At 48.2% G+C, this 16,537-nt stretch overlaps 2 protein-coding genes across 2 annotated transcripts in view; both read right to left on the reverse strand.

The window, feature by feature from the left end:
- The window catches only part of LOC310639353 (kunitz/BPTI-like toxin), a 210,302-nt gene that overhangs the window by 104,896 nt on the left and 88,869 nt on the right, over window positions 1–16,537 (reverse strand). The gene's annotated exons all lie outside the window — the stretch shown is intronic.
- On the reverse strand, window positions 9,093–15,247 carry LOC310639363 (nawaprin-like). The gene is made up of 3 exons (XM_083361035.1): window positions 15,124–15,247; window positions 11,098–11,235; window positions 9,093–9,192 (listed from the first exon to the last, which is right to left on the reverse strand). Exons 1-3 carry the CDS (start codon window positions 15,227–15,229, stop codon window positions 9,176–9,178), a joined length of 261 nt encoding a protein of 86 aa, XP_083217161.1. The 5' UTR covers window positions 15,230–15,247; the 3' UTR covers window positions 9,093–9,175.

Genomic DNA, 16,537 nt, shown 5'->3' on the forward strand with positions numbered 1-16,537 from the left:
TTTGTTTAGTAACTGAAGTTACAACATCACTGAAAAAAGTGACTTATGACTGACTGTTTTCCATACTTACAACCATTGCAGAAGCTCTGTGATTACATGATCAAAATTCAAATGCTGGGCAACTGACTCGTATTTATGACGGTCGCAGCGTCCCAGAACCCCTCTTGTGACCTTCTGACAAACACAGTCAAAGGAGAAGCCAGATTCACTTAACGACCTGCGTTACTAATTTAAGAACTGCAATAACCCACTTGACCACTGCGGTAGGAAAGGTCGTAGAATGATTCTAATGGTTGTTAAGATCAGGCAGGACGAAGCCTCACATCTGAATGTTTCTTTTTATATCGTCACCCACCAGGAGACCCTCCCGAGTTGGATCTAGTGTTCCAACTTGAATCAAAGAGCCTTCTTCTGTCCTGGACCACCCTGGGAACCCCCTCCTCCCCCGCACCCACCCTGGGTGCATTCCTTCTTCTCTGCAATAAAATAAAGCATTGGTTCCAGCTTCTCATCATAGTGTCTGGTGTCTTCTTCGGACCCAGAAACACTAACGGAGTTAATTAAACTAGGTCTCCCACCACACTCAACATCAGAGATGACTTGTACACATCCACGCCCCTCAAGTGTCATCTGAAAACTAGCACGTACACTTTTCCACACCCCTCAGGACTCACAGGGACAAGCCCCTCTATAAAGCAGCCCTTTTGTACACCGTTTTCTCTGTAGCTACCCCCAGAGGCAAACCTCTTTGCTTTGGGGAATAAATAAACATCCTTTCCTCACAGCTATGCGGACTTCATTTTGATTCCTTCTTGCACAACCCTGGTTTGGGTTGGAACCGACAGATCTGACGAGAGTCACCCCCCCATCTCTATTCTAGGAGGGCCCCCAAGCTCCATGGCAAGCCAAGGGCTGCATAGCTGGCTGGGGAATTCTGGGAGTTGAAGTCCACAAGCCTTCAAGGGGCCAAGTTTGGAGAGTTCTGTTCTAAATCACCAGAGGGCAGGACAAGAAGCAACGGATGGAAACTCATCAAGGAGAGAAGCAACCTGGAATTCAGGAGAAACTTCCTAACAGTGAGGACAATTAACCAGTGGAACTACCTGCCTCCAGAAGCTGTGAGTGCTCCATCACTGGAGGTTTTTAAGAAGACAGCCACTTGTCTGAGATGGTATAGGTTTTCCTGCTTGAGCGGGGGGCTGGACTAGAAGACCTCCAAGGTCCCTTCCAGATCTGATCTATTCTATTCTATTCTATTCTATTCTATTCTATTCTATTCTATTCTATTCTATTCTATTCTATTCTATTCTATTCTATTCTATTCTATTCTATTCTATTCTATTCTATTCTATTCTTTATTCATACATTCTATTCTATTCTATTTTTTATTCATACATTCTATTCTATTCTATTCTATTCTATTCTATTCTATTCTATTCTATTCTATTCTATTCTATTCTATTCTATTCTATTCTATTCTATTCTATTCTTTATTCATACATTCTATTCTATTCTATTCTATTCTATTCTATTCTATTCTATTCTATTCTATTCTATTCTATTCTATTCTATTCTATTCTATTCTTATTCCATCCAAGAAGAGCAGAACGAGGAGAAGCAAGATAAGACTCTCTTTCTAAAAGCTCCGATGGAAACTTTCAAAGTCGGTTGCTACTTTCCAACCTGAAATATTAAATATGATTTTTTTGGAAAGCCGTGTCTGCTTCAGGGAGGGCCGTGTCCCTTCACGGGGGTTAGTGAAGGGCCGGGACGGCTGTCCATCTGATTCTCTCCCCCCCCTCCAAGGTGCACCTCCTGCCGTTGGTGTTTGTGTGTGTGTGGGGGGGCAGCCAGCGACCCCCCCCAGTGCAAGTGCGGCTGGCTGATTGATGTCAGCAGGGAGGCCCCTCGGAGGGAAGCCTCTCAAAGGGGCTAATTCAAATGCCATTAATATTCATGTCTCGGCAAGGAGGCCGATAGCCTCGATCAGGGACTATTAAGTCTTATCTCCATGGGCAGGCAGGACCTTGGGGGCAACGAGAAGGAAATTTAATTGCTGGAGAGGGTGGCAGGCTAAGGCTGATAAGGCCGGTGAGTTGACAGCCCCCCAGCTCTTCTGGGGGTGATAAGGCAGGTGCCCCGTCCAGGGGGAAGACGGACCCCCCCCCTCCCCAGAAGTCCCAGGATCGCACAGCTGGCTGGTGGGCTTCTCATGAATAATATAAATTTCCTTCCCACGGCAAAGCACGAGAGAGGAGAGATATTGAGAGCGGCGGGCCTGCTGCGAGGTGGCAGCGATAATTAAACACTTACCAATAAAACACTCAGTATTAAAATTTCAACGAAAAGGTCAACAAACTTTTCTCCAGCTAAAGGCAAGCAAGAAAAAAAAAACCACAGATTTTTGTAGCTGGGGCTGTTGTAGCATTTCTGTAACTACACCCCCATTTGGTCTTCTCTAGTAAGAATTCCAATCTACAATACGCACTTATAAAAACTTGGCTTTATTAAAATCTTAACCACCAGCGGAAGGGAATGAATGCCGAACAAGAGGGCGGGATTCTCCACCTGGGCAACTTTCAGCTAGCCTGTTTCAACTCCCAGACTTCCCCAGACAGGATGGGCCAATCCCCTGGAGACGGTGAGTTCTAGTGCCACCTTAGGCGTGAAAGACAGCTGGGTGACTTTGGGGCAATCACCAGGAGAGGGTGAGTTCTAGTCCCGCCTTAGGCGTGAAAGCCGGCTGGGTGACTTTGGGCCAATCACCAGGAGACGGTGAGTTGTAGTCCCGCCTTAGGCACAAAAGACAGCTGGGTGACTTTGGGCCAATCAGCAGGAGACGGTGAGTTGTTGTCCCGCCTTAGGCGTGAAAGTAGACTGGGTGACTTTGGGCCAATCACCAGGAGAGGGTGAGTTCTAATCTGGCCTTAGGCACAAAAGACAGCTGGGTGGCTTTGAGCCAATCACCAGGAGACGGTGAGTTCTAGTCCTGACTTGGGGATGAAAGTCAACTGGGTGACTTTGGGTCAATCACCAGGAGACAGTGAATTCTAGTGCCGTCTCAGGCACAAAAGACAGCTGGGTGACTTTGGGCCAATCACCAGGAGATGGTGAGTTCCAGTCCTGCCTGAAGAATGAAAGCTGATTGGGTGACTGGGCCAGTCCCTCCCTCTCAGCCCCTCCCACCCCACAGGGTGTTGCTGTGGGGAAGAGAGGAGGAGGAAGGAACATCAGGCATGTTCACTGCCCTGAGTTACTTATAAAAATAATAAAGGTGGGATAAAAAAAAATCTAATCAAGAAGAGGTTAAAGGGGCTGGGTAGGAGATGGTCCGGCTGAGCCTGGGGGGGAGGGGGAAGCTTTGGTTGTATAAACAGAATCCCATGAAGTATTAGTACCACTTTATAAAGCCTTAGTAAGGCCACACCGGGAATCCTGCACCAGTTTTGGTCACCCCATCACAAAAAAGATGCCCGGAAAATGCAAAGAAGAGCAATCAAGGTGATCCAAGGCCTGGAGACAAAAACATATGAAAAAAGGGTTGCAGGACTTGGGTTTGGCCAGTCTAGAGAAAAGAAGGGCTAGGGGGGACATGATAGCAGTCTTCCAGTATTTGAGGGGCTGCCAGGAGGAGGAGGGGGGGTCAAATTATTTTTCTAAGCACCAGAAGGCAGGGCAAGAAACAATGTCTGAAAACGAATCGAGAGAAGCAACCTGGAACTAAGGGGACAGTGAGGACTGTTAACCAGTGGAACAGCGTCATGTCGGGTGTTGTGACCAGAAGACCTCCAAGGTCCCTTCCAGCTCTCTTCTGATTAGTAAACTTAGAGAGAGCTTGGGAAGGATTCCATGGATGAGAATCCTCAGTGGGAAAACAACTCAAAGAAGGTTGGGAAGTTTTGAAAAGTGAGATTGTAAAAGCCCAGTCTAGTACAATACCAGTGAAGAAGACTTTAGTGGTTCTGCCGAGACAGAATGAAAAGCTTCTCCCCCCCTGCTAAGGGAATAGAGTAGAGCAGAGCAGAGCAGAACAGAAAAGAATAGGAATAGAGCTGGAAGGGACCTTGGAGGTCATCTAGTCCAGCCCCCTGCTCAAGCAGGAGGACTTATACCATTTCGGACAAATGGCTGTCCAATCTCTTCTTAAAAACCTCCACCTTATGGAGCGCCCACGATTTCTGGAGGGAAGCTGTTCCACTGGTTAACCGTCCTCACTGTCAGGAAATTTCTCCTTAATTCCAGGTTGCTTCTCTCCTTGGTCAGTTTCCATCTGTTGCTTCTTGTCCTTCCCTCTGGTGCTTTGGAGAATAACGCGACCTCCTCTTCTTTGGGGCAGCCCCTCACATACTGGGTTTTGTCTTAAGAACTTAAGGAGACCCTGCGTGGCCCCTAACCCACCTGGAGGAGGCAGGCTCAGCTGCCTGCAAAGCCCAGGATTCCCAGACCGAGTCCCAGGGCCGCCTCCACTCCTGTTTCCCCCCCCCAACGCACACACAGCTTTTCCAGAGCTGCTTTCCAGCCACAGCGGGCTCATCCATTGCGCGTGCTGCTGCTGCCCTCCAGCGGACAGACGCTGTCTGCTTTGGGGGGTGGGTGGGCTGAGGCTGCAGTGGTCCAGCCCCAAGGCAGCCTCTGGGCGTGTTGTCTGTGAGAGTGACAATAGATGCTGTCAGAAGAATAATTGGGGGCTCCAACTAATAAATAAAAATGAGATCCAGGCAGCTGTGAGGAGAGAAGAAATATGTATCTCTAAAAGCAAAACAGTTTGCCTTTACAGGCAGGCTGCAGAGAATTGGGGTACAGAGGCAGATGCTTATAAGGGAGGGGGCTTATCTGGGGTGTGGAAGTGTCTACGTGCTGATTCTAGGGTGACACCTGAGAGGCATGTATGTGGGTGTAGGCATGCCAACTGTAACTTTTATTCTTGTGAACCTGCAGCTCCTCTGGGGGACCTAATTTAATTAACTCCGTGTTTGCAGACCTTCTCCTTTGATATGAGGATTAGGTCTGAGTAACGTATTTGGGGGTTTGAGGAAGTTTGAGTAAAAGATTTGTCCCAGTTTGCTATTTTCACTTGATTACTTTAGTTTCGTCTTGACCCTCGATTATCTAGCGGAGGCACTCATTCTCAGCCCATTGTGGGTCCCGTTGATATTAGAAGGGTTAGATGGAAACAGAATAAAATATATTTGGATATAAAACTTCTCACAATTTGATGCAGGAGATGCTGGAGCAGGCTCCCCCAGCAGGATAAAACTGCTGTGCGCCTTTAACTATCACCTACAAGGATGGCAGGGTGTGGGGAGACAAAAGTCTTGCCTGGATCCTCTTACTTGGCTTTTCCTGGGGTGTATCTGGAGGGTATGGTCAAAAAAGTCAAGATGGTGGCTACAATGAAAGCTCTGCCTTTTTTATGTGCCATGTGCGTAATGCATACCAAACTGGCAGGGCTTCCATTGCATTTAATTTAATTTAATTTAATTTAATTTAAAATTCTTAAATTAGTTTTTATTTTTTAATATTTAATAGTTTAATTTTTAATTTTTTTATTGTTTTATTAAATTTCCATGCGACCCATCTCGCTGTCAAGTGATTCTGGCCGGGTTAGGAACATCATAGAAACCAGGGTACAAAACACGAACGCATTAAATACTACTGTCCATTTCGATATTTGTTTTGCCACAAGCTGCAGGCGTCGTTGTATTTTGCCTTTGCAAATTGCCTCTCCCCACTCATTTGTTTCCCCCGCCCCAACGGAAGACCCCCCCCTGCTGGAACACGGCCAAGATGGGAAGAGTGAGGAGGGGGGGGCTCCTCTGATTTTCAACTGGAGACCCACTTCATGAAGGCCTCCGTGGGCCAGGAAGCACCCGTGAAATATGGGGAAAGACGGGGGGGCAGCAATGGGTCCCTTCACCCCTTCTGTTTCCTCCCTGTGGACCCAAGAGTCCTGCTTGCTGTGGGGAGGGGCAGGAGGTGGGCGGGGGGGGCAGCCTCTGCCGGACAGCCCCTGTCAGGGCTTTTGGAGGCAGGGGGCAGGAGGGGGGGGGTGCAAACCAGAGCCAAAAAGGACCTTTGACCTTTCCCCTCCTGCGGACAATTACTGCCTTCTGGGCTTTCCAGGAGATTCTGGATTCAGGAAACAACAGGTAGAAAGGACATCCGTTTCTTTCTCGGCAGGAGGATTACGAAGACCGAGTCCGCCATCTTCTGCTGGAGTCAGGCCAAAGCAGGCCGAAGTGAAGATTTCCCGCAAACAGCCTTTCCGCAGGGTAGATTGCTCTGCCCCCAGTCTCAGGCCTGGCCGGGTCCCACCTCATCTCCTCTGCTCTTCAGGTTCAGCGGCTGCCCAGTCCATGCCCACTTTGCCCTCCTGGGCCAAATCGGAATAATGGAATAATAATAATAATGGAATGGTATAGGGTTTCCTGCCTGAGAAGGGGGTTGGACTAGATGACCTCCAAGGTCCCTTCCAACTTTATTGTTGTTGTTTTTGCTGCTGCTGCTATTATTATTATTATTATTATTATTATTATTATTATTATTATTATTATTATTATAGAATACGGTAGCAATAGCGCTTAGACATATCTACCGCTTCACAGTGCTTTACGGCCCCAAGTGGTTTACAGAGTGAGCATATTGTCCCTCCCAATGATCTGGGTCCTCATTTTACCAACCTCAGAAGGATGGAAGGCCGGGTCAAATGAAAAGAAAGACTAGGGGTGACATTTTAGCGGTCTTCCAATATTTAAGGGGCTGCCCCAAAGAAGAGGGGGGAGGGTGTCAAGCTATTCTCCAAAGCTTCTGAAGGCAGGACAGGAAGCAACGGATGGAAATTCATCAAGGAGAGAAGCAACCTGGAACTAAGGAGGAATTTCCTGACTGGGAGGACAATTAACCGGTGGAACAGAAGTTGCCTCCAGAAGCTGTGGGTGCTCCGTCACTGGTGCTGTTGAAGAAGAGACTGGACAGCCACGTCTGGAATGGTATAGTTTCCTACTTGAGCAGGGGGCTGGACTAGAAGACCCCAGAGGTCTCTTCCAACCCTGTTACTCTGCAAGGTGGCTAGATGGCACCATGCTAGTCAGCAGGATGGCACCGTACGTTTCATAGAAATGCACGGTGCCCAAACTCTTTGTGCACGGGGTGCCTGTGCCTTAAGTCCCCAGTCAGGAACGGGCTTCAAAGAACAAAACGGGGACTGTTTTCTTCTGGAACACACCTTCTCTGTGATGCCGCCTTGCATTGTTTCGGAAACGGCTTCTGATCTTGCACAATACTGTGGGGAGATAGCATCGTGGAGGACTTCCAAATGATAGCCATCTGGCCATCACAGAGCATTCAGTCCGGCCAGCCAGGCCTGGCAGCTGGACAGACGCTCCAGAGAAGGAGAGAGGCAACTCACAGGCTTGGCTTCTTGGGAAGATGTTCTTCACCAGAAGGTCTTCTGCTGTTATTCCTCCACAGCAAGGGTCTCCAAACTTGGCAACTTTTGAGACTTGTGGACCGCAACTCCCAGAATTCTCCTCTGGCTGGGGAATGCTGGGAGTTGGAGTCTCAAAGTTGCCAAGTTTGGAGTCTCCTGATCTACCTTGATGACTCAATCAGGGGTGTCCACAATGAGGGGACTCAAAAGGTGAAGATGGTGGCCACCATGATGTGATGCCGGCTCTGCCCCTGTTGATGGGCAACCTTGTTGACCCCTCCCTGTGGACTCCCCTGATCTCCCTCCTCTACTTCTTCCTTTGTGGTAGGAGCATTTGGCCACAGACTCCAGGGTGCCCCTGCAACTTGGCGTCCTCCAGCTGAGTTCCTAGGCGCCTGGGAGTCTCTGCACCTCTGGAAAGGGACAGGGTGGGGGAGGGGTGCCGAGTGTGGCATAGGTTGGTGCTCTGTGGTTCACTGCACAGTGGGAATCAGTAAGCTAATGTTTTCTTCGCATGTAAAAGAGAATTTTTGTAGGTTAGGGTGGAAATGTGGGGCTCTTGGTGTTCCCTGAGCTGGGTTGTTTTCTTCCAGATGTTTCATGACCCAAACTAGGGAACATCATCAGTGCTAGAAGAGAGAGGGGTTTGGGGGGAGGAGGAGGACTGTGGGGTCCTTGGTGCCCTCTGAGCTGGGATGTTTTCTTGCAGACCTCTCATGACCCAAACTAGGTAACATTTGTGGAGAGGAGGAGGAAGAGGATGATGAGGAGGAGGATGAGGATGACTATGAGATCCTTGGTGCTCTTTGAGCTTGGCTGTTTTCTTCCAGACGTTTCATGACCCAAACTAGGGAACATCATCAGGGCCCGATTCTCTGATGAACTTACCTAGTTGGATAAGGAAACGTCTGCAAGAGCACCAAGGACCCCTTATTGTTTTAGCTTGTGGATGCTCCAACTGTAAATTTTCTGCAGAGTTTGGAAAAAAATTGGAACCAACCATCACAGAATCCTAGGACTGGAAGGGAACTTGGAGGTCTTCTAGTCCAACCCCCCCCCCCTGCTCAAGGAAGGAAACCCTCTATGATTCCAGACAAATGGCGGTCCAGTCTCTTCTTAAAAACCTCCAGTGATGACCCACAACTTTTGGAGTCAAGTAGTCCTCTCTGTAAGGAAATTTCTCCTTAGTTCTAAGTTGCTTCTCTCCTTGGTTACTTTCCATCCGTTGCTTCTTGTCCGGCCTTCAGGGGCTTTGGAGAAGAGCTTGACTCCCTCTTCTTTGTGGCAGCCCCTCAAATACTGGCCGACCACAGAGAACGCTGCAATGGTCGTCAGTCAGTGCCATTGGAACTTCAAACAGTCAGTAAATGAACTGTTGTAAATGGAGGACTACTGTTATTTATTTCCTAATAAATCTATTTTTTTTAACTTCATATGCAAGAGCTTAGTCAAGGGCACCCGCTACTATCTTTGCTCCCTGGGGGGGGGTGGGGGTTGTGTGTGGATGGACTCAAGGCGACGGCTGCCACTACTCCAGCACAGCACGGGGGGCTCTGCGCAAGGGAGGGAAGCTTTCGGCTCACAGACCAGTCCGTGGGGTGCAACGAGAAAGCATTGCCTTTATTTGGGGGAGGGGAGGCGCCAGCTGTTTCCCAAGGAGCCCCGAGGCCTCAGGGCAAGTGGGGCCCAGCACCGCCATCCGTGTGTCCGTCCGCCTCCTGTCCTGGCGCAGGGCCGGTCCGGGTCTCAGGCGAAGATGGGCTCTGTGGAGGAAAGGCGAGGAGGGAGGTACTGGGGCAAGCGGGGTGGGCACCCCCGTTCGTAGGAGGAGGAGGAGGAGAGGGGATAAAATGGGGCTGACTTCCCTGAGTGGCCTCTCAGGCAGCTGCCCGTCAGGTTCCTGCCCTCCTCCTATGACGGAGGCCCCAGACCGGCTGCTCCCTGCGGGGATGGAGGCTTTCTCCGTTTCTGTGGTGGGATTTCCAGCTAGGGGCCCCCACTTGGGAGGGAGGGGTCAAAAGGGGCCCCACCTTGGGTGGGAGGGGTCAAGAGGGGCCCCACCTTGGGAGGGTGGGGTCAAGAGGGGCCCCAACTTGGGAGGGAGGGGTCAAGAGGGGCCCCACTTTGGGAGGGAGGAGTCAAGAGGGGCCCCACCTTGGGAGGGAGGAGAAGAGGGGGCCCCACCTTGGGAGGGAGGGGTCAAGAGGGGCCCCACCTTGGGAGGGAGGAGTCAAGAGGGGCCCTGGCTTGGGAGGGAGGAGTCAAGAGGGGCCCCGCCTTGGGAGGGAGGAGTCAAGAGGGGCCCCGCCTTGGGAGGGAGGGGTCAAGAGGTGCCCTGCCTTGGGAGGGAGGGGTCAAGAGTGGGCCAGGTTTGGACCCTTGCATTGCAGGAAGTATCACAGGCCTCCTGTCCCCCCGAATCCCTGAAGGCTTATCTGACTTCCCAAGGGGATGCAGTCAGTCTGGGGAGATTCTTGTCATGCAGCTAGTCCTCAGTTTACAAACACAATTGACCAGGAGTGGACTTTCTTGTTTTTTTCATTTCAAGACATTTTGCTTCTCATCCCAGAAGCTTCTTCAGGTTCTGAGTGAATAGTGAGGAATGGAAGGATTTATACTCCTTGCAGAGAGCTGGTCATTTGCCTTCTTTTGGAAAGTCCTTGAGGCCACTTAGAGGTTTACCTGGGTCCTCAGGGTCACCTGAGTGGTGCAAATGGGTGTGGAGCCTTCTTGGAACTGTTGAAATGTCTGTGTTGTAGACTGGAGAGAGGCGGTGACATATCCCCCCCACCCACCCCATTGATGGAGGGCTGTTCAGTTTTGACCTAGATGGCCTCTTGGACCCCTCTTTCAAACCAGCGGTCCTCTCGGTCCTCCAGGTGGCCCCATCGACCCTCCAAAAGGATGCAAAGGACCAGCTGTCTGCAAGGAGTATAAATCCTCCCATTCCCCACCCTCCAGTCAGAACCTGAGGAAGCTTCTGGGATGGGAAGCAAAACCTCTTCAAAGGAAAACAAGAAAGTCCAGCTGCCTCTTGAAAAAAAAGCACCTTTGGGACATCCAGGACCTGGATGGCTGAGAATCTCCACAGACATTCTTGCAACCCCAAATTATTCTCCCGACAGGTGCTGATTGGAAAAAGATAAACCAGGGCAGAGTTTAGGATCCGATTCGGGCATCCCTGGCCAGGGACTGGCCTCTGTGTCCTGGGGGGCTACCCCACCCCTCCTGAGCTGGGCAAAGGGTGGCGGGGTCTTTGGGTGTCCAGGTCTTGGGAGTGCTGGCCGGCGACCCCCCCCTCACCTGGCCTACCTGGCTGGCTCTTTATTTATTTTTATTTATTTTATTTTAATTCCATTTATATCCTGCCCTTATCTGAACACTCAGGGCGGCTTAAAAGCTTAGCCACAGGCTCTCTTGCACTCAGCTCTGCTCCTGAAGTTGTTGGTGTTGCCCGGGCAGCCGCCGTATAAGAAGAGCCGGCAGTGCCCATGGCTGGGGCTGTAGTAGTAGCGTGGCTGCAGCATCAGGCAGGGTCCTCGCTCGGGGGGCAGCTGGCATTGCGAGCGGCGCTCTGGACCGGGCAAGAGGCAGGCGGCACTGGGCTCTGGGTGGGCCCATCAGAGGGAAGGAGGCCGGGGGTGGTGGGTGCCGGACAGGGGGCTTACCTGGTGTCAGGCAGGCTAGGCCACAGCTATTGTAGCAGCATTTCTCCTCCGGGGGGCACTGCTGGTCGTCGGTGCAGGTGTGGTTGCAAGCCACCAGGGTCTGCAGGACGGGCATCTTGGGGGAGGTGCCCGGGTGCTCTGCTCAGGGAGGAGAGGCAGGTCAGCTGGGGGTCCTGCAGGGGTGGGGTCTATGACTGGCCTGCCCTTCCCGCTTTCGATGGAGATGGAAGCCACGTGGCTGCCTCTGCAGCAGGGCCTCTGAGCATGAGCAGAGGGCGTCCCCACGTGGCTAGTCCTGGCAGCCTGTTTGGCCAGGTGGGCCCTCTCCACCCCCCTGTGGGGGTTAGACTAGACCCTTTTCGCTTTAGGCCTCCGCCGTCGTGTGCAAAAAAAAAAGGTTCAATCAATCAATTTCAACCTCGCGGGGGAAAAAAAAATCTCACAAAGTTGGAATTGATTGAACTTTGTAGTCCCACCCAGTCTGCTTTTACCACCACAGCCACGCCCACCCAACCAATCGGCCACGCCCACCCAGCACCCAAAGTTGCATAACTGGGTTTTGGGTTGCAGTTTGGGCACTGGGTCTCTAAAAGGTTTGCCATCGCTGGAATAGAAGAACAGAGGACAAATTTCCTGCAAGTGAAAAAAATCAACCTCTGTTGAATAGAATAGAATAGAATAGAATAGAATAGAATAGAATAGAATAGAATAGAATAGAATAGAATAGAATAGAATAGAATAGAATAGAATAGAATAGAATAGAATTGTGAGATAATAGAATAGAATAGAATAGAATAGAATTATGAGATAATAGAATAGAATAGAATAGAATAGAATAGAATAGAATAGAATAGAATAGAATAGAATAGAATAGAAATATAGAATAGAATAGAATAGAATAGAATAGAATAGAATAGAATAGAATAGAATAGAAATAGCAGAGTTGGAAGGGACTTTGGAGGTCATCTAGTCCAGCCCCCTGCTCAGGCAAGAGACCCTACACCTTTCCAGACCGACGGTTGTCCAGCCTCTTCTCAAAACCCTCCGACTTCTGGAGGCGAGGAGTTCCATCGACTAATTGTTCTCCTGTCAGGAAATCCCTCCTTAGCTCCAGGCCTCTCCTGGAGGAATCCTACCTTCCACGGGCGGTAGGCAGGACTCGCGGCAGCCGTACTGGCAGCACTTCTTCCCGGGGAAGGCGAGGGCGCAGCTCGAATCCTGCCGGCAGCCGAGCGGGTGGCGGCCGGGGGGGCTTCGCCGGGGGCAGTAGCCGTGGATGGGGCCAAGTCTGGAAGGGAAGAAGGAGAAGGGGCGAGGCTGGGCGGCTCTCCCCCCCACACACACACACCCCGGCCCGCTTGAAGGTCCAGCGCGAATCTCGAACTCAAAGTCCAGGGTGGCTTTTCTTTCTGAAAAGGTGACTGGTTCGGGGGGGGGGGGGCTGGATGGAGGCGAAAACATAGGAAGAACGGTGAAGGGAAGGACCAGGGGAGACACGATAGCCGTCTTCCAATATCCGAGGGGCTGTCACAGAGAGGAGGCTGTGTGTGGGTGTGTATGTGTGTGTGTGTGTGTGTGTCAACCTATGTTGCCAAGTGCCTGAAGGCCACACAAGGAACAACGGATGGAAACTGATCAAGGAGAGATTCAACTTAGAAATAAGGAGAAATATTCTGACAGTGAGAACAATTTAACCAGTGGAACAACCTGCCACCAGAAGCTGTGGATGTTCCAACACTGGAGGTTTTCAAGAAGAGACTGGACTTTCATCTGTCAGAAATGGTGCAGGGTCTCCTGTGGGAGGTGGGGGTTGGGGTTGGACTAGATGACCTAGGCAACCTTGGCTCTTTTAGGACTCGTGGACTTCAACTCCCAGAATTCCTGAGCCGGCTATTTCCATATTGAATCCCTCTTTAATGACCTTCCACCCATTTCTTCTTGCCTTGCCCTCAGGTGCCTTGGAGAACAGAACAGAACAGAACAGAAGAAAACAGAGTTGGAAGGGACCCTGGAGATCGTCTAGTCTGTTCCTCCCCCCTCCCACTTAAGCAGGAGACCCATTCCATAAAAGTGGCTGTCCAGTCTTTTCTTAAAAGCCTCCAGGGATGGAGCACCTACAACGTCTGAAGGCCAGCCCTTCCACTGATTGATCGTTCTGACTGTCAGGAAATCCCTCCTTCTTTTCAATCTTTCTTTAATAAGAGATTATCTTTTGAGTACTTCAGGAATGCACTCCAAAGCACCAGAAGGCAGGACAAGAAACAAGGCTTGGAAACTGACCCAAGAAAGAAGCAACCTGGAATTAAGGAGAAACTTCCTAACAGTGAGAAGAATTTACCAGTGGAACAGTTTGCCACCAGAAATTGTGGGCGCTCCATCACTGGAGGTTTTTAAGAAGAGACTAGACAGTCACTTGTCTGAGATGGCAAAGGATCTCCTACTTGACCTGGGGGCTGGACTAGAAGACCTCCAAGGTCCCTTCCAGATTCTATTCTATTCTATTCTATTCTATTCTATTCTATTCTATTCTATTCTATTCTATTCTATTCTATTCTATTCTATTCTATTCTATTCTATTCTATTCTATAATTCTATTCTATTCTGTTCTGTTCTGTTCTGTTCTGTTCTGTTCTGTTCTGTTCTATTCTATTCTATTCTATTCTATTCTATTCTATTCTATTCTATTATTATTCTATTCTGTTATTGTTCTATTCTATTATTAACCTATCCTATCCTATCCTATCCTATCCTATCCTATCCTATCCTATCCTATCCTATCCTATCCTATCCTATCCTATCCTATCCCATTCCAAATTATTCTATTATTCTATTCTATTCTATTCTATTCTATTCTATTCTATTCTATTCTATTCTATTCTATTCTATTCTATTCTATTCTATTCTATTCTATTCTATTCTATTCTATTCTATTCTATTCTATTCTTATTCTATTCTGTTATTGTTCTATTCTATTATTAACCTATCCTATCCTATCCTATCCTATCCTATCCTATCCTATCCTATCCTATCCTATCCTATCCTATCCTATCCTATCCCATTCCAAATTATTCTATTCTATTCTATTCTATTCTATTCTATTCTATTCTATTCTATTCTATTCTATTCTATTCTATTCTATTCTATTCTATTCTATTATTATTCTATTCTGTTATTGTTCTATTCTATTATTAACCTATCCTATCCTATCCTATCCTATCCTATCCTATCCTATCCTATCCTATCCTATCCCATTCCAAATTATTCTATTCTATTCTATTCTATTCTATTCTATTCTATTCTATTCTATTCTATTCTATTCTATTCTATTCTATTCTATTATTATTCTATTCTGTTATTGTTCTATTCTATTATTAACCTATCCTACCCTATCCTATCCTATCCTATCCTATCCTACCCTATCCTATCCCATTCCAAATTATTCTATTATTCTATTCTATTCTATTCTATTCTATTCTATTCTATTCTATTCTATTCTATTCTATTCTATTCTATTCTATTCTATTCTATTCTATTCTATTCTATTCTATTCTATTCTATTCTGTTATTATTCTATTCTGTTATTGTTCTATTCTATTATTAACCTATCCTATCCTATCCTATCCTATCCTATCCTATCCTATCCTATCCTATCCTATCCTATCCTATCCTATCCTATCCTATCCTATCCTATCCTATCCTATCCTATCCCATTCCAAATTATTCTATTCTATTCTATTCTATTCTATTCTATTCTATTCTATTCTATTCTATTCTATTCTATTCTATTCTATTCTATTCTATTCTATTCTATTCTATTCTATTCTATTCTATTCTATTCTATTCTATTCTTCTCCTAGAGATTTTTTTCTTCAAAAGGCAACGGGACTTTGTTGTTGTTTGTTTGTTTTTGGATGAGAAGTGAAACATCTTCAAGGAACACAACGAAACCCAGTCCAGTTGCCTTTGGGGGTCTGCAAGAAAGCCACCAACCTCAGAGAGCAGCAAGGACGCTGTACCCTTACTCACCTACAGGAATCTTGATAGTCCCCATTGGCAGGGAGATGGGGAACAGAGCAGACCCCACGGAGAGGGAGAAGAGGAGGAGGAAGAGCTGGAGGCCAGAAGGTCCCATTTTGCTCCCAAGACCCAATTCTCTCTCTCCCTCAGCCACAAGTGGCTTCTTATATCCCAGACCTCGCTGGCTGAGAAGGTGATTTTTCCACACTCAAGCCCAGCCCAGCCCAGCCCGAACACCCAGCCCGAACAATAATGCTGGAGGGGGGAGGAGGGGAAAGAGGGAGAAGAAAGAGAAGAATCCTTCTGAGAAGAACCATGACGTGGCTTTGCTGAAAGCAGATCTCTTGTTTTCCAGTCAAGGTGGGGGGGGGGGGGGGGGAAGAAAGTGATGTAGGTTCTCCTGCTTGAGCAGGGGGCTGGACTAGACGACCTCCAAGGTCCCATCCAGCTCTATTCTGTTCTAAAGTCTTGCGGTTATGATTCCAGTCCCAGACAGATGCACCGGTCAGGAAGTGGATGACAAAGCCTCTAGTGGCATCGCAGGACATCCGACCCTGGTTGTGGAGGGCAGAGGCTTCTGTGAGTTGAGTTGAAGGCCTGAGAGTGGCAGGGTTGGTGGTTGCTGGACTCTGTGATGGAACAGAACAGAACAGAACAGAACAACAATAGAATAGAATAGAATAGAATAGAATAGAATAGAATAGAATAGAATAGAATAGAATAGAATAGAATAGAATAGAATAGAATAGAATAGAATAGAATAAGTGGAATGGAATGGAATGGAATGGAATAGAAATAACAGAGTTGGAAGGGACCTTGGAGGTCTTCTAGTCCAACCCCCTGCTCAGTCAGGAAACCCTACACCATTTCAGACAAACGGCTGTCCAGTCTCTTCCTGAAAACCTCCAGTGTTGGAGCACCCACAACTTCTGGAGGCAAGTAGTTCCACAGGTGAATTGTCCTCACTGTTTGTTAGGAAGTTTCTCTTTAGTTCTAGGTTGGACCTCTCCTTGCTGACCCAAAGGTGCTTTCTCCCCAAGGCAACTGGACTTCCTTGTTTTTCTTTGAAGATGTTTCGCTTCTCATCCAAGAAGCTTCCCCTGACTGGGCAATTCTGGGAATCGACGTCCACCCATCTTAACCTCGCTGAGGTTGAGAAACACTGCTTGACAAGTGTTCTCGTCAAACTTTGCTTTTCTTCTGTAATATTGTGTTGCGCCCAAGATGAAAGCACAAAACAGGAAAACACATATTTTTCAGAAAGGTGATGCCCCCCACCCCCCACATAGAAGGCTTTGATTGCCTTGACTTCTTTGCGGGAGGGGACATCCTGGCTGAAGGACAAAGAAGAAGGTCCCACCTCCAGCCTCTTGTATTTTGGATCCTAACTGATGTAATTTCTGCGACTTATATATCAATACTT

This window comes from Vipera ursinii (assembly GCF_947247035.1).
Source record: "Vipera ursinii genome assembly, chromosome: 3".
In the NCBI taxonomy this organism is placed as follows: domain Eukaryota; kingdom Metazoa; phylum Chordata; class Lepidosauria; order Squamata; family Viperidae; genus Vipera; species Vipera ursinii.

Bases quoted from the DNA above. Each gene is read 5' to 3' on its own strand.
- LOC310639363 (XM_083361035.1), bottom strand. From the start codon at position 15,229: ATGGGACCTTCTGGCCTCCAGCTCTTCCTCCTCCTCTTCTCCCTCTCC. The intron at 11,236-15,123 runs GTGAGTAAGGGT...CTCCCTGAGCAG, and splicing joins GACTATCAAGATTCCTGTAG to AGCACCCGGGCACCTCCCCC.